General features: G+C 46.0%; 1 protein-coding gene across 4 annotated transcripts; it reads right to left on the reverse strand.

Annotated features, from left to right (window-relative positions):
• Positions 1-1,410: 1,410 nt before the first annotated feature.
• LOC100584223 (major histocompatibility complex class I-related gene protein) lies at positions 1,411-22,720 on the reverse strand. 4 transcript variants are annotated; one of them, XM_030823911.1, is made up of 6 exons: positions 22,654-22,720; positions 8,755-9,015; positions 7,781-7,921; positions 5,547-5,822; positions 4,385-4,484; positions 1,411-1,511 (listed from the first exon to the last, which is right to left on the reverse strand). In XM_030823911.1, the coding sequence occupies exons 1-6, from the start codon at positions 22,718-22,720 to the stop codon at positions 1,469-1,471; spliced, it is 888 nt and encodes a 295-aa protein (XP_030679771.1). In that variant the 3' UTR covers positions 1,411-1,468. The 4 variants fall into 4 exon arrangements, with proteins under 4 accessions (XP_030679771.1, XP_030679770.1, XP_030679772.1 ...); XM_030823910.1 differs by having other exon boundaries at positions 7,781-8,056; XM_030823912.1 differs by lacking the exon at positions 5,547-5,822 and having other exon boundaries at positions 7,781-8,056.
• Between the last annotated feature and the right edge of the window lie 742 nt (positions 22,721-23,462).

Consider the following 23,462-nt stretch of genomic DNA (forward strand, 5'->3'; position numbering starts at 1 on the left):
GTTTGGGTCACTGAAGTAAGCATTAGGTCTCAGGTACAGAGTCAAATGGGGTCAGAGAAGTAGGACCGAGGAATGTGTGACTGGCAGCCCCAGGGCAAGTAGCTCCACGTGGCAGGGCAGGAGGTGAGTCAGGTGAGGCCTCAGGGGTTGGGGAGAGTAAGGAACATTAAGGGGATGTTCATCCTCACCACAGGCTTCTATTGATTCCCAGTGCATATGTATGAAGATAGCCTATGTAGGAAGGCAAGTCATGCCCAGCTACCATGAGCCAGCATGGGAAAGGCAGAAATAAGAATTGAGCCCTCTCCTGACACCAAACATACTGTTGTTGTTATTATTATTATTATTATTATTATTATTGTTTTGAGACGGAGTCTCACTCTGTCGCCAGGCTGGAGTGCAGTGGCGTGATCTCGGCTCACTGCAATCTCTGCCTCCCAGGTTCAAGCAATTCCCCTGCCTCAGCCTCCCGAGTAGCTGGGACTACAGGCACACAACACTATGCCCAGCTAATTTTTTGTATTTTAGTAGAGACGGGGTTTCACCATGTTGGCCAGGATGGTCTCAGTCTCCTGACCTCGTGATCCGCCTGCCTTGGCCTCTCAAAGTGTTGGGATTACAGGTGTGAGCCACTGCACCTGGCCATACTGTTATTTTTACATTAAAATAGTGCAGCTGGGTCCAGGTCTCTGTAGTTCCACTGGAGGTGATGATATGTCTGATAATTATTTCTCTTAATTTCCCACAAAAGGCAAAAAGGGTGAGACTACCTCCATAGATCCAACCAGGCAGATTACCAAGATTCCAAGCTCCCAGGCAGGGTTGCTGCAAACAGCAGGGGACTTTGGCTTTCTCTCAGGCCAGAAAATGTATAAAAATAATCAGTCCATTCCCAGGCCATTGTAGAAACCTGCCGGCTACTCTCATGGGGTGATCCAATCCTACCTGTAGGGTCATAGTCATGGCGCCCATGATATTCAAAGCGCTTGTACAATAAATGTTCCCATGAAAGAAGATGAATGAGAAAGGCCATTTTATGAAGTATTGAGGTTCCCTTCACATGGTGTTCAAGTGGAGGCTGGAGGCTCAAGTCCAAGGCATTGCAGAAGACAGTTCCTGCTCTGGATGAAAAGATTCCTTCCTGCTCTGAGAGTCTCCAACTAGTCACAAATCATCATTGACAAATGGAATGTAGGGAAGTGTTGTGTCATGAGACAAGCTGTATTTAAAGTCAACTGTGATAAAACAGTCCATCAAAAGAGACTGAAAGCTGACAGTCTTTTTGGAGCCAAAGAGCAAAGAACATTTTGTGGCTCCTATGTTACTGCCATAAATGCTCAATCCCATTACTCTCATGTATGTTGTGGGTGTGGTCAGGAGCTTCAAGCACTAGGCTTGAGTCTATGGGGGACAGAGGAGAACATGGCTCCTAGAGGAAGGAGAACTGGAAAAGAGGGATCTGCAATCATCAATCTGGTGCGGGAAGGTAGATGGCTCCATTTTGCTCTGAAAGGAAGGGGGTTTTTAGTCAGATTACAAGAATGTTTCCTCACAGCTCAAAAATAAAGTATGCAGTGTTCAGCACAATCTGAGAAACAGGCATCGACAGTTTTAGCTTGCTTTGTCAAGATTCTCTTAGTACTTGACAAACTTTAGCTCAAATTTGTAAACTCTATAAGATAAAAAGCAGGAACTCACAGTCTGTATAATTATTGAGAGAGGGATGTCATTGTAAAAAAAATTTTGTTTGTTTCACTATCATTTATTGGATTAGGATTAGTGCTGTACTTTATCTATAAAGAAAACATTAACGACCCATTAACTCTCTGAGCTGATTTTCTTTTGTTTTTCTTTCTGTTTTCTTTTTTTAACACTTGAGAAGATTTACTTTTTAGAACTTAGTATTTCTGGACAAGAGATACATATGAAATTATTTTGCTACAAGGTGGTAAACAATACGTTGTTGAAAAGACAAAAAGAAGTTTGGGAATTTTTTTTTTTAAATTATACTTTAAGTTTTTGGGTGCACGTGCACAATGTGCAGGTTTGTTACGTATGTATCCATGTGTCATGTTGGTTTGCTGCACCCATTAACTCCTCATTTAGCATTGCGTATATCTCCTAATGCTATCCCTTCCCCCTCCCCCCACCCCACAACAGTCCCTGGAGTGTGATGTTCCCCTTCCTGTGTCCATGTGTTCTCATTGTTCAATTCCCACCTATGAGTGAGAACATGCAGTGTTTGGTTTTTTGTCCTTGCGATAGTTTACTGAGAATGATGATATCCAGTTTCATCCATGTACCCTACAAAGGACATTAACTCATCATTTTTTATGGCTGCATAGTATTCCATGGTGAAGCTTAGTTTGGCTGGATATGAAATTCTGGGTTGAAAATTCTTTTCTTTAAGAATGTTGAATATTGGCCCCCACTCTCTTCTGGCTTGTAGAGTTTCTGCCGAGAGATGGTACCAAAACAGAGATATAGATCAAAGGAACAGAACAGAGCCCTCAGAAATAATGCCGCACATCTACAACTATCTGATCTTTGACAAGCCTGACAAAAACAAGCAATGGGGAAAGGATTCCCTATTTAATAAATGGTGCTGGGAAAACTGGCTAGCCATATGTAGAAAGCTGAAACTGGATCCCTTCCTTACACCTTATACAAAAATTAATTCAAGATGGATTAAAGACTTACATGTTAGACCTAAAACCATAAAAACCCTAGAAGAAAACCTAGGCATTACCATTCAGGACATAGGCATGGGCAAGGACTTCATGTCTAAAACACCAAAAGCAATGGCAACAAAAGCCAAAATTGACGAATGGGATCTAATTAAACTAAAGAGCTTCTGCATAGCAAAAGAAACTACCATCAGAATGAACAGGCAACTTACAAAATGGGAGAAAATTTCTGCAACCTACTCATCTGACAAAGGGCTAATATCCAGAATCTACAATGAACTCAAACAAATTTACAAGAAAAAAACAAACAACCCCATCAAAAAGTGGTCGAAGGACATGAACAGTCACTTCTCAAAAGAAGACATTTATGCAGCCAAAAAACACATGCAAAAATGCTCATCATCACTTGCCATCAGAGAAATGCAAATCGAAACCACAATGAGATACCATCTCACACCAGTTAGAATGGCAATCATTAAAAAGTCAGGAAACAACAGGTGCTGGAGAGGATGTGGAGAAATAGGAACACTTTTACACTGTTGGTGGGACTGTAAACTAGTTCAACCATTGTGGAAGTCAGTGTGGCTATTCCTCAGGGATCTAGAACTAGAAATACCATTTGACCCAGCCATCCCATTACTGGGTATATACACAAAGGACTATAAATCATGCTGCTATAAAGACATATGCACACGTATGTTTATTGCAGCACTATTCACAATAGCAAAGACTTGGAACCAACCCAAATGAGGAGCGGCCGGGCAGAAGCGCTCCTCAGATCCCAGACGGGGCGGCCGGGCAGAGACGCCCCTCACTTCCTAGACGAGGTGGCGGCCAGGCAGAGACGCTCCCCACCTCCCAGACGGGGTGGCGGCTGGGCAGAGGCTGCAATCCTAGCACCCTGGGAGGCCAAGGCAGGCAGCTGGGAGGCGGAGGCTGCAGCGAGCCAAGACCACGCCACCGCACTCCAGCCAGGGCAACACCGAGCACCGAGTGAGGGAGACTCCGTCTGCAGTCCCAGCACCTCGGGAGGCTGAGGCGGGCAGACCACTGGAGGTCAGGAGCTGGAGACCAGCCTGGCCAACATGGCAAAATCCCGCCTCCAGCCAAAGGATAAAAACCAGGCAGGGGTGGTGGCGCGCGCCCGCAATCCCAGGCAGCCCGCAGGCCGAGGCAGGAGAATCATAGGAGCCGGAGGCGGGGAGTCTGCAGCGAGCTGACTACACTCCAGCCTGGGCAACAGAGGGAAGAAAAGAGAGGAAGGAAGGGAGGAAGGGAGGAAGGGAGGAAGGGAGGTAGGGAGGAACGGAGGAAGGGAGGAAGGGAGGAAAGGTGGGAGGGAGGGAGGGAGTCAATAGTAATTAATAATAAAAAGATTGTTCGGAAAAAGACAAATCAAGATCCCCATATCTTCTCTGACCCAACTTCCAGGGGGACAGTTCCCCTGGACAGTTGTTGTACTAGTTTGTTGATGTCAGGCATCACCTATGAAAAGAGACCACTCTCCCTGCAAGCTTTATCCATGCTTTGTGTCCCCTACATGGTGGGAGGGTTGTCCCGGGTCCTTCTGTGATCCCAGCCTGAGAGCCAAGCCCTTTCTGAATGGAGCACGGAGCAGCAGGTGCAGAAAATAAAACTGGAGAGATGCAGGAGAGTCTGCAGCCCCCCGGATCCCTTCCATGTGCCTCTTATCTCAGGGCCTTCTTCTCCAGACTAGAACACCAACTCCAGCCAGCACAATGACAAGAACAATGGACCCAGAGATAGCTTTCATCACAAGAGGGATAGTTTCCGATTCTGAAAGCAGGCAAATGAGAAAAAAATCCACATGTTCCCTTTCCCTTCTGTGTTAACTTTCTGGGACTTTTGTCCCTGTGATCATCAGGAAACCCAACACCATTTTCCTTACTGTTGCTTCTCACTCATCAATCTGACTGCTAATGGAATATGAGCTTGTGTTTTATTGTATTTATTTTTTTTTTGGAGACAGGGTCTCACTCTGTCATCCAGGTGGAAGTGCAGTGGTGCCATTATAGCTCACTGCAGCCTCAACCTCCTGGGCTCAAGCCATCCTCCCACCTTAGCCTCCTGAGTAGCTGGGACTACAGGTGCGTGCCATCATGCCCAGCTAATTGTTGTGTTTTTTGTAGAGATGAGATCTCAGTATGTTGCCCAGGCTGGTCTTGAACTCCTGGGCTCAAGAAATTCACTCACCTCGGCCTCTCAAAGTGCCGGCATTATAGGAGTGAGCCACTGCACCTGGGCGGTGTTTTTTTGTTTTTTGTTTTTTGGTTTCTTTTTTGAGGTGGAGTCTCGCTCCCTTGGCACAGGCTGGAGTGTAGTGGTGCGATGTCAGCTCACTGCAGCCTCCACCTCCCAGGTTCGAGCGATTCTCTTGCCTCAGCCTCCTGAGTAGCTGGGATTACAGGCGTGCGCCACCACGCCTGGCTAATTTTTGTATTTTTAGTAGAGATGGGGTTTCATCATGTTGGCCAGGTTGATCTCGAACTCCTGACCTCAAGTGATCCACCTGCCTCAGCCTCCCAAAGTGCTGGGATTACAGGTGTGAGCCACTGCACCTGTTTGTGTTTAATTTTTAAATCTTTAATTTATAATGTAGTAAATAGCGATAGATATAACCCACATCAACAAAAGCTCTCTGGGGTCCTCAATAATTTTTTAATACTATGAAGGCGTCCTGGTCCCAAAAAGTGTGAGAACCACTTATTTAAAAGACCCATTCTAAGGCACACTGAGTGAGGCAGTGATCTATCCTCCCCTCCCTGGCAGGGAGCATGACTTCCTGCTCACCCCTTTCTCCATGCTTTCTCCCCAGACAGCCACGATCCCCATCCTTACCCTGGGGGACCTGAAGAACCATGTGCACACCGCAGTGCTCCACATGACAGGAGTAAAGGTTGCTGCTCTGAGGATCAAGCTCAACTGATGCCCACATCTGATAGGTTCCATCCCCACTGGGAAGAATGTCTCCATAATCCATTTCTTGGACAATTTCTTCCCCATTTTTCATCCATGTCATGTAAATTTCTGGGGGGTAAAAGCCATGAGCTTTGCAGAAGAGAGTTGTAACTCCTGGAAAAGTTTCTTTGCGATTTACTCTGACCAGTGGGGGCTCTAGGAAGAAGAAGCTAAAGTTAAATCAAAGTGCTTTATGTACTGAGCGTATAATATTAGAACTTGGCAACTGACTTTCCTAATTTTTCTTTATTGCAGAAAACTTCTAAAGTGAAGAATGACCCAGAACTCAAGTTCATCAACAACAAACTTATGTATGTGTACCTTCCACGATGGCAAGGTGCTAGGTAGTGAAGAATGTGGAGTTGGGCCATGCTCCATCCTCTAAGCGGGGAAAGTCATACAGCTTTGACTGTTTGGAAAGTGTGTTGGGGTTGTTTACTAGTAACCTTTGAAATACCTTTATGTGTCAAGGAAAACTGACCCACAAAACGTGTAAGTGACTGTTCCCTATAAGTAAGTCAGCAATGGATTGGAGATTAGAACTCCTTGTTCTCAGCTCTGTGTTTAGTGCACATAAATAACACAGCCATCCCTACTCAGTTTTGGCTCCGAATTGCCTTGTGTACTTGCGCTGGCATTTTGACGACTGCCATCAGGTACAAATGTATGTAGTAGATCATGCCATGGTTGTGTCTTCGAAGAAATTGATATCATAGAAGGGCTCTAGCAGTGACACCAAAGAAGTATCCACGTGTGACCTTGCTTCCTCGTGACTACTATTAATTTTCCATACAGTCGTGTCCTTAATGTTTCTTCCTGAAATTGGGTCAAACAGCCATATCAAGACCAAAGGCACTATCTGGGGGGACTGCTTCCCACTTATCTCTGACTTGCCTCCTGACCCCCACCTTATCATCGGCCAACCCAATACGGAGAAGAGCCTTCACTCCAACAATGCTTTCCTTGTCTCTTTACTGAGGCATGATATTTGGTAGCAGAAAAAGGCTTTCCAACATTAAAGGTAAAATAAATGCTACCAGGAGGGACTGTGCTTTTTGATAGGGCCTGTAAGAAATTAATCCAAGATCCTTTTCTAGGAATGTGTTTTTTCTTTTTTTTTGTTGTTTTGTTTGTTTTTTTAGGAGTGTGTTTTGACCAAAAGGTTGAAAATCCATTAGGACACTGAATGTAGATAGAGGCCTGGAGAGGGGAGCTTCCCATAATCTTCCCACACACATTGTATCTAGGAGTTTCCTGTAGCATCATACAGACATGATTAATTTTGAATAACAAGATCATAGATGAAAAGTTCTGTCTGAACTAAAAGTTGACCAACTGAATCATATGTTTAAGGTATAAGAGGAGCTCTTTGCTGAAAGGAATCTTAACATTAATACTTTTTTTTTTTTTAAATAGGGTCTTGCTCTGTGACCCAGGCTGATCATGATCATGGCTCACTGCAGCCTTGACCTTCCAGGCTCAAGAGATCCTCCCACCTCAGCCTCCTGAGTATCTGGGACTACAGTCATGTGCCACCATGCTCAGCTAATTTTTTTTTTTTAATAGAGACAGAGTCTCACAATGTTACCCAGGCCAGTCTTAAACTCTTGTAAACTCTTGGCCTCAAGCAATCCTCCTGCCTCAGCCTCCCAAAGTGCTAGGATTACAGGCATGAGCTACCATGCCCAACCTCATTAATCCTTTAGTAAAGCAGAGACCCTCCGTTTGTCTTGGTAAATCCAGATTTTTACTCCTACTGGTGGTGTGTGAGCCCTTTGTTAACTAAACAGTTTGTAAGAATTGCTCTATCTCCCAAAGAATTTCCCAGCTTATCATTGACGGAATGGAAGAATTTGCCTCAATAGATCCCCAGAAACAAGGTGCCCTTGGAGGTACTCCACTCTGTCAAGACAAGGGGAACTGTCAAATCTTGTCAAGATGCCACTCACAAGTAACCAGGGAAAGTTCTCGTGGGGGTTCTAGCCATGAGATCATGATAGGCCAACTAAAGAGATGGCTTTCAGGATACAGTGGATATAACCTAGATTAAAAGAGTTATGTATAAAAACAGTTGTTCAAGCAATGTGCGAATGAGGCCTTCTCTTTCTCTTTACCTGTTCTCTGTAGGGTGTCTTTGCCATACTCCAGGAATCTCCTTAGCCAGGCAATACATTCTTCTTCCAGCCAATTCTTTTGATATTGCAACTCATGCTGATTGGCCTCCCATGCCCTCTTGATGGTGTGAGCCACATTATCTACAGCCAGCCAGGAGAGGGTGTCTTTACTGAAGATCAGGAAATCCTGCCCGTCATATGCATACTGCAGAAATCCTGTGGTGCTTCCATCCTCCAGCAGCTCACAGCCAGTCATTCCCTGGTAAGTGTGAGACCCTGGAACACACACGCAAGCCCAAAGGGGTCCACACAGGGACAGAGGTGGGCTCTCAAGTGCTGGGAGCAGGGACATGGCTGGAAGCATCCTTTGGTCTACTTTACGTCACCCCCCAGGCCTGCCATGGCATTGCTGAGTCCCCAGGAGGTCCCTCTTATGGAAGCCCACCTGACAGCAGGTATCTGTGAAGTACCTACTGCCTGTCAAAGGAGTGTGCTAATTCCCGCCTTGGGGAGTTATTCTGTAATGGGAATGACTGATAAACTTTGTGGCTATTCTGAGTGCAGTGGAGGAGGGAGAGAGATGCAGGAGCCAGAAATACCCCTGGGAAAGTTACTGTCAATATGCATAAGCAAGTCACTAGGCCTGGCTACCAGGAAGTGAGACACAGAATGGGCAAATTTAGAATGGGAAAGGACATGCATATCAGAAGCCTGAGTGGAAATGGGATGCAGATACGGATACAGAGATGGGGAAGAGTGGGTGGGGCAAATGACAGAGTGCTCCTGGGGGAGTGAGGGACAGTCCAGAAGATGCACAGGCAGATGGAAGGTCCTGAACTCCACCAACCTGATTTCTCAGGCTTTGCCAAAGCCACAGCAGGTGCAATTCAGCATCCGCTCATTGGGGATCAGCCCAGGGGTCTACGCAGGGTGGGGTGGGATGGGGGAAGCTTCTATCTCTGCCGCGTGCACACCTGAGTGATTGTAGTGCCTCTTCAGGCGCTTCAGTTCCACCTTGAATGTCTGCTGCAAGCCCCTCAGCAGCTGAGTGCCCCTCTCCCAGTGATCAGGCGCGAGATTCTCTGCCATCCATGGGGCCCGCGGCTCCTTCTGCCGAGTGACACTGTCATACGTAGTGATAGGGTGCGAGTCCACATACCCAACTGAAATAAATTCAGGGACCCCATGGCCAGGATCCGAAATGCCCAGGCCAAAATATCTCAGAGAGTGCGTCCCTGGAAAAGAGGCAAAGAAGGAAGACATGTAGGGTCCCAGATGATCCAGATCCTTCCACTGCATTCATTTAGCCCCACACGAGTGCTCCCTACTCAGCTGTACCCAGGCCTCCAGGCCCCAGCTGCCATTTCCACTTACAGAATGACAGAACCCAGGAACAGGGGCCTGGACAGGACTTTAGAGCTCCAGACCAACGACTTGGAGCCTTTCTCGTTCAGGTTTGCAAATGCAGGATGGAATTTTATAGGTAATCTCAATTCGTAGACAAAATATAGAGTGCTGCTATGGTTGTAGGGGGAGGGGGGAAGACCACTCATTGGGGATACCGGGGGAGCTGTCCCTGTGGGAGCCCTCGGGAACTCTGAAGGCTTGAAAACCCTGATAACACAGCCCTCTTCTTTTACCAAAGAAGCCTCTGGTGAATAAATGAGGACCCCCACTCCACCTCTGTGTGTGCACGTGTGGGCATATACACACAGGCACACAAACACATGCACTGAGAATTTTTTTTTTTTTTTTGAGACAGAGTCTTGCTCTGTCCCCCAGGCTGGAGTGCAATGGCATGATCTCTGTTCACTGCAACCTCCGCCTCCTGGGTTCAAGTGATTATCCTGCTCCAGCCTCCCAGGTAGCTGAGATTACAGGCACACACCACCACGCCTGGCTAATTTTTTGTAGTTTTAGTAGAGTCGGTGTTTCATCATATTGGCCAGGCTGGTCTTGAACTCCTGACCTCATGATCTGCACACCTCGGTCTCCCAAAGTGCTGGGATTATAGGCATGAGCCACCGCACCCAGCCGAAATTTATTCATTTTATTTTATTTATTTTTTTGAGACGGAGTCTCACTCTATCTCCCAGGCTGGAGTGCAGTGGCGCAATCTCGGCTCACTGCAACCTCCGCTTACTGGGTTCAAGCAATTCTCTGCCCCAGCCTCCGGAGTAGCTGGGATAACAGGCACTCGCCACCACGCCCGGCTAATTTTTTTGTATTTTTTGTAGAGACGGGGTTTCACCATCTTGGCCAGGCTGGTCTTGTACTCCTGACCTCGTGATCCACTCACCTCGGCCTCCCAAAGTGCTGGGATTACAGTGAGCCACCGCGCCTGGCCTATTTATTTTATTTATTTTTTATTTTTTTGAGACAGAGTCTCACTCTGTCACCCAGGCTGGAGTGCAGTGGCGTGATCCTGGCTTACTACAACCTCTGCCTCCCGGGTTCAAGTGATTCTCCTGCCTCAGCCTCCTGAGGAGCTGGGACTACAGGCGCGTGCCACCATGCCCAGCTAATTTTTGTATATTTTTAAAGTAGAGATGGGGTTTCACCACATTGACCAGGCTGGTCTCAAACTCCTGACCTCGTGATCCACCTGCCTTGGCCTTCCAAAGTGCTGGGATTACAGGCGTGAGCCACCGTGACTGGCCTATTTATTTTTTTTTTTTGAGACAGAGTCTCACTCTGTTGCCCAGGCTGGAGTGCAGTGGTGTGATCTCGGCTCACTGCAACCTCTGCCTCCCGGGTTCAAGTGATTCTCCTGCCTCAGCCTACTGAGTAGCTGGGATTACAGGTATGTGCCACCATGCCAGGCTAATTTTTGTATTTTTAGTAAAAACGGGGTTTTACCATGTTAGTCAGGCTGGTCTCGAACTCCTGACCTCATGATCTGCCCACCTTGGCCTCCCAAATTGCTGGGATTACAGGAATGAGCCACCATGGCCGGCCAAAAAATTTTTTTTTAAAGCACAGTGCTTTTCCTATTATGTCAAACCACCTCTGTTAACCATTTTCATATTCTTTTTCTACTGTTTCTTCTCACTAAATAGTTATAAGGATTGTAATAAGGGTTAAAAGTAAACCAAAATGAAACAAAACTGTTTGGCCCTCCTTGCTGCTCCCACACAACTTCTCTCAGCTTGTCCAAGAAGCTTAGGGCCTGACGGAGACAAAGTGGTTTCAAGGTAGCATTATGGGTGGTGTTACGGGATCCAAGCTGGTGTGGGCCCTCAGGAGAGACTTCCAGAGAAGGTGATGTCTTAGGGAGGTCTCAGGGACAGGTAGGAGGTGAGTCAGCAGAGGGCTGGGAGGGGATGCAGGAGGGAGGGCAGGGGGAGCAGAGCAGAGACCACATGTGCAAGCAGGAGGTGCGAGAAGGCGGGGCGTGCATGGGAACCAGATGGCCTGGGATGGCTGGAGCAGTGTCAGGCGTCACAGAGAAAGGCGATGCCTGGGAGGTGGAGCCCAGGCTGAGAAGGCTACGTACCCCATGCCATGCCCAAAAGCTGGCAAATAGAAGGCATGCAGCCGCAATGGCTTTCTTCCCCTACTCTCCCTGCCGGTGTCTGCAGATGCCCATGTCCGAGCCTTTTGTCCTGTTATCTCCTGCCGTTCTGACCCATCTAAATCCTTCCCAGTCCTCAAAACCCATCTCCAAAAACATTTCATCCCTAAAACAGGATCATCCCTAAGATTTCATGGCTGAGTCGAGATGACACATGGAGGCCACATACCAGAGATCCAGGTATTTAAAAGGAATAAATCAATCTAACAAACTGTGAAATATGTTCTATCCCTCCACCTTGAGAGATTGCCCTTTGTATGGCTTCGAAGGCCAAGTTCAAATTAAAAAATCTCACACTATGTGAAGTTCTGGGCCTGAATGGGGCGGCACAGAGAAAGCTGGTGTCTCCCTCCAGTCCCCGGCCCTCAGCCTGAGACTCACCTCTTTTTCTTCCCGTTTCTTGCTCCTTCCAGCACTGCCAAGGGCCTCCCACAAACACCTCTACTTTTTCATTCAGGCTCAGCCACAAACTGCCTCTTGTCTGAGCTTGTCCTGGGCTTAAGTGATCCTCCCACCTCTTGGCCACCCCTCGGGCCCAGCAAGGCCCACAAGGGCAGCCAGTCCACCCTTAGAAGGATGGGCCAAAGTGAGAGTTTGTTGTGTAAACCTCAGCAGCTCTGAGTCAGCTGAGTGGGGAACTCCAGGTTCCTGGTTGCCTGGAGTCTGGTCTAGAGTGGAGGGGCCCAGACACAGGGTGACCACCTCCCCTCAGCCTCACACACTCCTCGCTCTGTGGGAAGGGATGTGGGTAGTAGAGGGCCAGAGTGGGGCTCTCTGAATGTGGGGCCATATCCAGGGGCTTCTCTTGCCTGTGTCTAAGAACTGTAATACACAACACTTCCCCAGTCTTTCCAGATTGCCCAACCTGCTGCTGCCATCATCTTTAGGACCTCCCCTACATTCGGATCTTCTAACCCGGCCCTTGCCACTATAGAGAACCTTGCAAGGGTGAATACCACTTAATGATATTCATTCCTTCCTCCTCATTTATAAGCATATAGTTAAGAAAAAAGATCAGGCCAGGCACGGTCACTCACGCCTGTAATCTCAGCACTTTGGGAGGCCGAGGAGGGTGGATCACGAGGTCAGGAGACTGAGACCATTGTGGCTAACATGGTAAAACCCCCTCTCTACTAAAAATACAAAAAGTTAGCTGGGCGTGGTGGCAGGCGCCTGTAGTCCCAGCTACTTGGGAGGCTGAGGCAGGAGAATGGTGTGAACCCGGGAGGCGGAGCTTGCAGTGAGCCGAGATCACGCCACTGCACTCCAGCCTGGGCGACAGAGCAAGACTCTGTCTCTAGAAAAAAAAAAAAAAAAAAGATCACACAAAAAAAAAAAAAATCAGCTCACAAAGTAGTTGGATTAGCTTGTGTGCTACAAGTTTGTTTATATTTTTCTTTTCTCTAAAAATCCTTATGAAATAACTCATAATGTGCAGGTTATCTTTTAGAATTGACCACCCCAAGGCCAGGGTACCCTTACCTTGCCTACTAGGAGAAACAGAAGGCCCTGAGAGGTATCTCCCAGAGCAACTGATTGTACTAGTTAGTGTGTGTATGTGTGTGCGTGTGTGTGTGTGTGTGTGTGTATGACAGGGTTTTGCTCTGTTGCCCAAGCTGGAGTGCAGTGACATGATCACAGCTCACTGCAGCCTTGAATTCCTGGGCTTAAGTGGTCCTCTCACCTCAGCCTCCTGAGTAGCTGGGACTACAAGCAAATGTCACCACTTCTTTTTAATAGAGACAGGGTCTATGTTGCCCAGGCTGGTCTCAAATTCCTGGCCTTAAGTGATCCTCCCACTTTGGCCTCCCAAAGTGCTGGGATTAGAGATGTGAGCCACCATGCCCAGCAATTGATTGTACGTGTTCTGTAAAATCATTGTTAGCACTTCTTCTTCCTGCTCCTGGAGCTGGGGTGTAGCAGTTTGGCAGGGTTCAGAGTAGGTATTCCCGCCCCATTGGTTCCTCCCTCGCAGGTGTTATCCTGCATGTCGGCTGCAATACTGAACAGGATGGAGGCTGGCCTCCCACAGGCTGGGGCAGCATAAGGTCCCAATGTCCCTCTGTATTGCTTTGACCTTTTACTTCCCCCTTCCCTTCCTATGGTGGGTGAGGGCTTGGGTTGGGAGGGAAGACAGTGGAAGCCTCTGGGGTAGCCATGAGAGCCTCTTGCATAAGAGTTTGGTTCTTATGCAAACAAGAGCCAGAGATTGCATCAGAGCATGAGTTCTGTCGTAAAACCAACAGCTACCAGATTCTGCCTTCTGTTTCCCTCTGCTTACTACCTTCTACCTGCTTCGCAATCTTAAAGCACTTAAGAACAGGGACTTAGCTTTTTTCCTTTGTATTTCCTGCAAAGCTTAGCACAGGGACCTTGGCACATGGTAGTAGCTTGGTAAATATTTGGTGAATTAAATTGTTGGTGAAACACTTTATTTCTGTGGTTTGGAATATGAAATATGCTGAAATGAATATGAATCTATTTAACCTGGATCTTTTTTGAGACAGAGTCTCGTTCTGTCGCCCAGGTTGGAGTGCAGTGGCATGATCTCGGCTCACTGCAACCTCTGCCTCCCTGCTTCAGGCAATTCTCCCTGCCCCAGCCTCCCAAGTAGCTGGGATTACAGGTGCTCACCATCACTCCCGGCTAATTTTTGTATTTTTTTTTAGTATAGACGGGTTTTTGCCATGTTGGCCAGGCTGGTCTTGAACTCCTGACCTCAGGTGATCTGCCTGCCTTGGTCTCCCAAAGTGCTGGGATTATAGGCGTGAGTCACCGCACCCAGCCTAAAAAATATTTTTGATTTGGCCGGGCGCGGTGGCTCATGCCTGTAATCCCAGCACTTTTGGAGGCTGAGGTGGGCGGATCACCTAAGGTCAGGAGTTCAAGACCAGCCTGACCAACATGGAGAAACCCCGTCCCTACTAAAAATACAAAATTAGCCAGGCATGGTGGCGCATGCCTGTAATCCCAGCTACTCGGGAGGTGAGGCAGGAGAATTGCTTGAACCTGGGAGGCAGAGGTTGCGGTGAGCCGAGATCGCACCACTGCACTCCAGCCTGGGCAACAAGAGCAAGACTCCATCTCAAAAAAAAAAAAAAATCATTTTTGATTCAAGGGAAGGCTGGTGAATGGAGAGTCGAACTGCAATCTGGGATCTGCAAAAAGTACTATATATATTCTGCAATTGGTTTTGAAATAGTTCTATTTTTTCACATCTGGAAAGTTTTGTGGCTACACTGGAGGTACACAACTGTCTAAAGAAGGAGGCCCCAAAAGGAGGAACACGTTGTGAATATTATTTCTCACACTTCCTTAATATTCATTTGTATATCCAATACTTCTTCTGTGCCAGCCACTCTTCTAGGCCCTAAGCTTGTACCAGACCAAACAGATAAAAATGTCTGCCTTCATGGAGTCTACACCCTAGTGGGGGGAAGGGGAGAAGACAGATTAGAAAATAAAATATGTAATTTTTTTAAAGTACAGTGGAGAAAAATAAAACTGCAAAGAGGAATGGGCAACACTACTTAAAAAAGGAAGGCCTATTAAGGAAGGTCTCCCACAAAGCTGAATTCTGAGCAAGTGCCTGCAAGGAGTTGGGGAGACAGGCAGGTGTCTGGGGACAGCAGTCTGGACAAGAAGGGCCATGCAAAGGCCCCAGGAAAGAACATGCCTGGCACATTCCAGGAGCAGCACAAAGGCCTGTAGCTGGAGTTGAGGGAGTGAGGGGAAAAGAAAGAGGGAGGAATCACTTCCATAATTATTCACGGGAAAAAAACCCCACGGAGAGCAGACCCCAGGCAGAGAATGTGGAGAGGAGAAAAAAGAAGGAAGAAAAAAAGATGCTGTGTTGCTGAGCTAAGCTGGGTTGGTGTAGAACATCCCCTGGAATCTGGGTTTTCTATTTTTATGATCTCTGGGGTCTACATTCCTGCTAGATGCCGACAAACCAAAAAACCTCCAGTATTAACAACTTGGGGCATTAGTGCCCAATAGCAGGATTTATTCCAGGTAAGTATCACCAGCACCATCTCCAAACATAATATGTACAATTCACGTAACTTTGCTTTCTTATAAAAATGTAATTTTCGTAAGAATTTGCATTATCTGAAGTCAAAAGAGGTAGATAGAGAGAAATACGGTCTGTTGACAATACTGTCCAAGTAAGTATTGTGTCTTTTTTTTTTTTTTTTGAGACAGAGTCTCACTCTGTTGCCTGGGCTAGAGTGCAGTGGCGTGATCTCGGCTCACTGCAACCTCTGCCTCCCAGGTTCAAACGATTCTCCTGTCTCAGCCTCCCAAGTAGCTGGGATTACAGGTGCCTGCCACCACACCCAGCTAATTTTTTGTATTTTTAGTTTCACCATGTTGGTCAGGCTGGTCTTGAACTCCTACATCACGATTCCCCCTGCCTTGGCCTCCCAAAATGCTGGGATTACAGACATGAGCCACCATGCCTGGCTGTGTCTGTCTTTCTCTCTCTCTCTTTCTTTTTCCTTCCTTCCTTCCTTCCTTCCTTCCTTCCTTCCTTCCTTCCTTCCTTCCTGTCTCTCTCTCTCTCTTTCTTTTCTTTCTTTTTTTTTTTTTTTAACTTCAATCTAATTCTGATTCCTGGTTTTGAAACAGTTGTTCTCCACCAGCCAGCCTTGACTTCAAAGTCCAGGCCCCTAAAGGATGGACTCACTCTGTCAGTCACACCCATCCATCACTGGTTCAGCCCAGCGTGGCTCTGCTCCAGGACATCACAGCCCTCTCCTCTTCATTTGCCATGGGCCCAGTTACCCATCTGGTGCCTCCACAGGAACAAGTCATGCTTGCTCCTTAGCTGGGCTTTTAAAATGTTACCTCTGCTGTGGTGGGAAGTTGATTGACACATGTTCAGTCAATAACTCACAACAGAAAAGATGAGGAAAAGTCCAGGTACCCTCTCTCTCCTAGAACATTAAACTTTGTGATAATGTATATCCTACCAGGATTTGTTGCAGAGATAATCAGATTTTGAATCATTTGGAAAGGCCAATATTTGACCATTTTTGACCTACAAAAATGGCAATTGCATATCATTTGATCTAATCTTCCATTTCCCCTTTCTTGCCCTAATAATTTTGAAATTAAGTCTCTCTCTCCCTTTCCATGAACAGATAGATCATCAGCATCAACTCACTTATTAAGCTGAAATATACAATTTAGAACTTGGTCTTCTGTCTAAACCAGTCAAGCTACTTCTCAAAGGGCATCTCCTGCCCCGTCTCATCAGCTTCTGACAGATAGTGCTGGAGAACCTGAACAACACAACCAAAAAGCTCTTAGGCTAGGTGCAATGGCTACTTGATAGTTCTAAATCATGTTCCCTTTAACCTGTCCGTTAACCGGTTGGGCTATTCTTACAAAAGGCTGTGAAAATCACTGGATTGTAAAATAATTGATGAAGTGTTTTCACACTTTCATCCATGAGGGCAATTTTTCTTTTCTTTTCTTTTTTCTTTCCTTTTTTTTTTTTTTTGAGATGGAGTCTCACTCTGACACCCAGGCTGGAGTGCAGTGGCATGATCTTGGCTCACTGCAACCTCTGCCTCCCAGGTTCAAGTGATTCTCCTGCCTCAGCCTCCGGAGTAGTTGGGATTATAGGCACCCACCACCACACTCAGCTAATTTTTGTATTTTTAGTAGAGACAGGGTTTCACCACGTTGGTCAGGCTGGTCTCAAACTCCTGACCTCAGGTGATCCACCCGCCTCAGCCTCCCAAAGTGTTGGGATTACAGGCATGAGCCACCGCGCCTAGCCTCATGGGGGCAATTCTTATCTATTCAGTGGGGCCTCATGGGGGCAATTCTTATCTATGTATGAGGAATTGGAGGCAATGTTAGGAAGAGAAGAACAAATCAGATACCAGCTCTTTCCTCCAGGAATTTACAGTATTATTGGGGAGCTAAAGCACATAACAAATAAATGCAATGCCACCACACACGGCAACAAGCAGCAAGTGCCAGAAAAGAGTACCAATGGAGTGCTCCAGCCACTCAGAGAAGAGAGACCACGGTCCCATGAGAAGGGATCCACTGGGAAATGTTCCAAGGAGAAGGTGGCAGATCAGATGGGCCTTCAATGAGGCATAAAGGGCAGCAGCATCTTAGTCATCACAACTGTATTTGTTTATTGAGCATGTACCTTGTGTTAGGTACCATTCTAAGCCCTTGATAAACATGGGTTTCACTTACTCTTCTAACAAACTTTTGAGGTAGGTCTTATAATTCCAACCCACAGATAGAAAATAGGTACAGAGAGTCCGGGCATGGTGGCTCATGCCTGTAATCCCAGCACTTTGCAGGGGCCAAGGCGGGCGGATCACCTGAGGTCAAGAGTTCAAAACCAGCCTGGCCAACATGGAGAAACCCTGTCCCTACTAAAAATACAAAAAAATTAGTTGGGTGTGGTGGCGCATGCCTGTAATCCCAGTTACTTGGGAGGCTGAGGCAGGAGAATCACTTGAACACGGGAGGTGGAGGCTGCAGTGAGCCGAGATCACACCATTGCACTCCAGCCTGGGCAACAAGAGCAAAACTCCATCTCAAAAAAAAAAAAAAAAAGAAAGAAAGAAAAGAAAATAGGTGCAGAGAGATTAACTGCCCAAGATCATCCTTAGAATTCGTAAGTGAAGGAACCAGGAATCACACTGTGATCTCTCCATGGGAAGTCCCTCTACCTTAAGACTACCCAACCCTCCCTAGTGTAGGGGAAGCTTCCCAGGCCAGGCTGTCTCAGGCTTCTAGCCCCTGGATTATCACTGTTCTCTCCCACCCCCTTGTGTCAAGGATGACTCACTGCCTCTGATTTCCCAGTCCCTGGGGCCACAGGCTCCAGACCTTCCTACATACAAGTGGCCGTGAGTCCTGACTGGATAAGCAGATCAACACAGTCTGATTATTTATTGGCTCTCTCAAGTAGTCCAATACCTTAATAAGGTAAAAATGATTATGATTCCTGGGAATGACTCTTTGGAATTTCGAGCATCGTGGGAATGAGGGGAGAAGTAGGTGGCAATATTTTTAGTTAAGGGGACCTTTGGACACATCTCAGACCATGTTCATGGATGGTTCTATGTGCAGCAAGAACCATTAGTCCCCTCTCCTAATGACTTGTCTAACAGGAACTTAGAGCATAAAAGTGGCAACTGTCACAAGTTTGGCTTGTGAGCTACTCTTCTGAGGCTACCCTTTTGAAGGTTGCCAATGTCTCACTTCATATAGGTATATTCTTTTCTGAATGTCCAGTAAGCACAGTCCTAGCTGCTGGAAACACAGCAATGAACACATGAAAGTCCCAGCCCTCTGAGATAATTTCTAGACAAGAGAGTGGCAATAAATACACATATAGTAAAAGGTCAGGTGGAGATAAAGATTATGAAGAAAAGTAAAGCACAGAAAAGAGAGTGTGGAGAGGAGAAGGCCTGATCTTTTAGATAGAGGGACCAGAGCATGTGCATTTGAGCAGAGATGTGAACGGAGTAAGGAAGTGAGCCCTGTAGGACCATGTGGAGTTTTGGAAAACGAATGAATGAGCTCTGGTGTCTTTTTTCCTTCAGTACTCTCTGTACACAATGATGACTATATGTCTCATGTTTCCCAGAAAATCCCAATTTTATAAATTTTATTCTTCTAAAATGATCCTTTGAAGTTATAACAAAATGTGACTTAATATGTATACTCTTGAAAGATTTTCCCCAATAAATATAAATTCATACATCAGAAAAAACATCCTTTGTCATCTGTCTCAATTTGAGTTCCCTAAAATAAGTGTTCAAAGAGTCATGTGTTTGATCTTTAACTTAGGCTCCTTCCCTCCAGCTCTTAGCAATACTGTGGGGTAAGAGGATTGAGGTCAAGTGAGAATAGACAGATATTTCAACTAGTCAAAAGAAAAATCTGCAAATTAGTTGAATTTCTCAAGTTTAGATGGATTCAACGCCAATTAAAAAGAGGGCCTTAGGGAAGTGAAACATTGTCTTGGAGAAATTTCTATGGCATGTACCTTGGCAACGGCTCCATGGAAACAGACTGAAGTCTATCTAATAAAGTCTATAGAAAACGCCCATATTTTCTCATGTTAACTCTTTGAACTCAAGGTCACTTCTAAGCAGATAATATGCAAGTCTGTTTTTTAACACTAGCCCAGTTGGCAGCTTAGGGAGCTTATCCATCATCAGACCTCGCCTGTGAAGGACTCCACCATTCATGAAGTAGATTGATATAGCAGATTGATACAGCCATAAAAGTATGAGTAATATCAAGAGACTGACCTTGGTTATGTCGAGATGAAACACACAAATCACATATGGCTATGCATGAGAAATCCCAGCCCCCAGTCTGATTACACCCACCCATATCACCAATTCACAGTTTCACACAGGCTGAAATGAAGAACAAGATTAGTTGTAAAAACATGAAACATCTTTTTAATACAAATCCTGCAACTATAGTAAGCCACAGTTTTGAATTTGCAGTCATTATTACTGCCCGAGCTCTCTATGGCTCCGAGTCAAATAACTGTGATTTCTTAGGGACATTACCTCCGAACATAAATTCACCCAGCAAACATTTACTAAGTGCCTGTTGGGCACTAGGTAGTACCAGAGAAATGAGAAAAAAAATGAAGATACCTGTTTCTGTCTTTAAGGAGAGCCTCAAAGGGAAGATTTTTGTAAATGGAAAATTATAGAACTGTGAACAGGAGCTATGGGAGCACAAAGGAAGGAGGAGTCAACTGCAGGCTATGGAGTTGAGGAAAGCAACATACTGTAAGTGATGTTGGAGTTATGTTGACATTTCCTGGAGTAATGACCCACAACCCTGCAGTATCTCCTCCCTGTGTTTCCCCATCTATTACTGGTATATAGCTCCCATTCAGGGCTAGCACTAGGCATAAATATCAAGTAGACCGAGTCTTTTTTCATAATCTCATATCCTTTCCCAGCCAATATCCCTCAAAGCCCAGGAATGTTCAGTTGAAGGCAGGAAACAGCCTTCAAGCCAGATGGGTCACGTGAGGAGATCTTAATGAAGGGACTCCTTGCAGAGAGATATGGTCAAGGTTAACGGAACAAACAAGGATGATGGGCACCTGCAGGCTAACAACTATGGGAAGCCATTATCACCCCTAGGGCTTAAGAGATAAGAATAGCAAATACTGTTACTGAAGCCCAATGGGAGCTAGAACCATGAAGAAGGGGTTATTCAGGGAAGACAGCATTACAGAAGAACACAGCTACTGCCAAAGACATCACAGAAAGTGGGGAAGGAGCAAGAAGGATGTATCCCAGCCTCTCTTTCCTCCCTGCTCTCTGACCTCTCTCCTTTCAGTGTCTCCCATTGTATGAACCCAAGCAGAAATCAGCTTGCAAGACAGTCTAGGTGATGCAGTCTAGCAGTCAGCCTCAAGGACACAGAACAGAACAGAGAAGGACGCACTCTAAGGAGTCAGAAGGAGAACAGCCAGCACCAAGTGACCTTCCCTTGCCTTTATAACTTACTTGTTTTATTTCCTGTCCCCCCAATTATCAAAGTGACAAGTCGTCACACCCAAAGGAGCAATGACATTGTGGAACAGCCCTGGACCGAGGGCCGGAAGATCTGGTCTCCTTCAGGTTGCTCCTTATGTGAGTGTGGTCACTCTCTAGGCCTAGAGAAAAATCTAGGCCTCGTCTTTAAATGGGGATATTTTCTTCACCTACCACAAATAGTCAGTGAGATTGTCATAGGAGATAATATGTTTAAGGAATATTATTCCATATTATTGGAGAGTTCTTTGAGAATCACATGCAGGTAATATATAAGTTTATTACTTCCAAAAATATCACCTTTTACTTCTCTCCTCCTTTCCTCTTTCATCTTCTGCCTCTTATCCTCACCCCAAATCTTTCCCATAAATGATTACACTTTCTGGATTAAATTTTCATGGAAGCAGAGACTATGTTTGTCTTGTTCGCTGCCATATCCCCCAAAGTGCCTGGCACATAGTAGGCCATCAATCAATATTTGAACAATTAATATATGGATTTTTTTTTTTTTTGAGATGGAGTCCCGCTCTGTCACCGAGGCTAGAGTGCGGTGGCGTGATCTCAGCTCACTGCAACCTCCGCCTCCTGGGTTCAAGTGATTCTCCTGCCTCAGTCTCCCGAGTAGCTGGTCACAGGTGCCCACGACCATGCCCAGCTAATTTTTTGTATTTTTAGTAGAGATGGGGTTTCACTATGATGGCCAAGCTGGTTTCAAACTCCTGACCTCAAGTGATCCACCTGCCTCGCCCTCCCAATGTGCTAGGATTACAGGTGTGAGCCACCACTCTCAGCCATATGATTTTAAATTTTTTTATTTGTATAAATTTATGATGTACACATGCAATTTTGTTATAGCATAGATTGTGTAGTGGTCAAGTTGGGGCTTTAAGGCATCCGTCACCCAAGTAACACACATTGTACCCATTAAGTAATTTCTCATCATGCACCCCCCCTCGCCCTTCCAAAGCTCCATTGTCAGTCATTCCACTGTCTATGTGTATGGGTGATTTGAAAGAACTCCTTCCTCTCATGTTCATCAGTCACACCTATGGTGGTGGCCAAGTCTAAGTTCTGGACACTGCCCACCAGTACCAGTCCTCAGCCCAGAGAGCAAGTGCCTAGGGCAGAGAAGCCTGGTGGTTCTAGCCCATGGGCCCTTTCCCCTATTTGAGGCAACAGAAGGCATTTGCTTCCCCAGTGACTTGAGCTCCCCGAACAATGAAAAACTCTCCCTTCTACTTGATTAATACTTCTCACCGTAAGTAAACAAACCCAGAGCCATGGTTTTATCTTTCTTGGATCTTTTGTTACAGGTAGGGCTTGTGTTGAGGAGGGAAAACATAAATAAACCTGAACAACAGATCTGCTCCACTGTTAATGCCCCTGAAACTCTGACTACATCCTCATGAGACTCTGGAAGTTAGAAAAGAGGAGAAACAAAAGTAAAAGAAAAAATATGAGCAGAAAAGAAAGGAGGCCATGCTCAGAGGGAAAGTGAGGAAGTTCCAGAGTCTTTCTAGAATGGCTCCCCCTCCCTCAGAAGGTGGTGACATCAAAATCCTACAAATATGAACTGGGAAACTGTTCAGGTAATCCATTGCTCCTGGAGTCCTGAGTGTAATACATACACTTTTCTGCCCCTGGCTTCTATATATTTCACCACAAGTTTTAGGAAGAAAAGCTGTGCCTTCTAGGCTGCCTCGACTTTGGAGTTAGGAGAGAAGAGAACGTGGGATACTCACAGGAATCGCTGCGCTTCACCATTAACACAATGATGAGAGGTAACAGGAATGCCATCAGTTCCCCCATAGTCCTTCTCTTTCAGGGTTTTTTTAACCAAGAACTGACAGGTCCCTTCTGAGAACCTCTTGGTGACACACAAGGCCTTCTCCCAGTAAGAACAGGGGAAAATATGCAGTGTCATCAGTTGCTAGGTTAAAAAAAAAAAGATAAAATGAAAGCGTGAACACCTTCTTTGGTAACTTTTAACTCTTTGCTGGTTTCAGACACTGCTTGCTCCTTTTGGTGTATCTATCTTCACCCTATTCCCAATTTTTAAACATTTATGGAGCATAGTCATGTTCAAAGCACAGAGAAACAAAGATTGATCATATCTGGTCAATCAGGGAGCTCAAGCTGCTGCCTCTGCTTCCCTGGAGCTTAGAATTTTGCTTAAGGGTCAATAAGAAAGAGTCACACAGTTCCCAGGGCTTGGAACTCCCTGCTGTGGCTCCCTATGATGCTGTAGTCTCTATGTCTGAGACAGCAGGTGTCACTTAGATTGTCCTGTAATCTTCAGCTTAGGTCTGTCCTCTCTGCTACTCTAGCACCCAGCACAATAAGCTCAAAACACTTATTGAATAAAAGAAGGCAAGAGAAAGGCCTAAGAGAAGATTCTGAGGGGCAGCCACTCAGCTTGCTCAATCAGCAATCCCCAAGATCAAGCTGTGGCTACACTGTCATAAGGAGCACATGACAAGCTGGAAAACAGCAGCTTAAGCTTGTCCGGGGAGCTAGGGAACAGGCCCAGACAGGACAGAGGAAGTAGACA

Source organism: Nomascus leucogenys, chromosome 12 (genome assembly GCF_006542625.1).
Source record: "Nomascus leucogenys isolate Asia chromosome 12, Asia_NLE_v1, whole genome shotgun sequence".
Taxonomy (NCBI): domain Eukaryota; kingdom Metazoa; phylum Chordata; class Mammalia; order Primates; family Hylobatidae; genus Nomascus; species Nomascus leucogenys.

Coding starts and splice junctions, on each gene's coding strand:
- LOC100584223 (XM_030823910.1), bottom strand. CDS start 22,720: ATGGGGGAACTGATGGCATTCCTGTTACCTCTCATCATTGTGTTAATG. Junction 4,485..5,546: donor GGTTCTTCAGGTCCCCCAGG/GTAAGGATGGGG, acceptor GCCTGCTTTCAG/AATCGGAAACTATCCCTCTT. Junction 1,512..4,384: donor CTAGTCTGGAGAAGAAGGCC/CTGAGATAAGAG, acceptor AACCCCCTTCCT/TTCAGAGCAAAATGGAGCCA.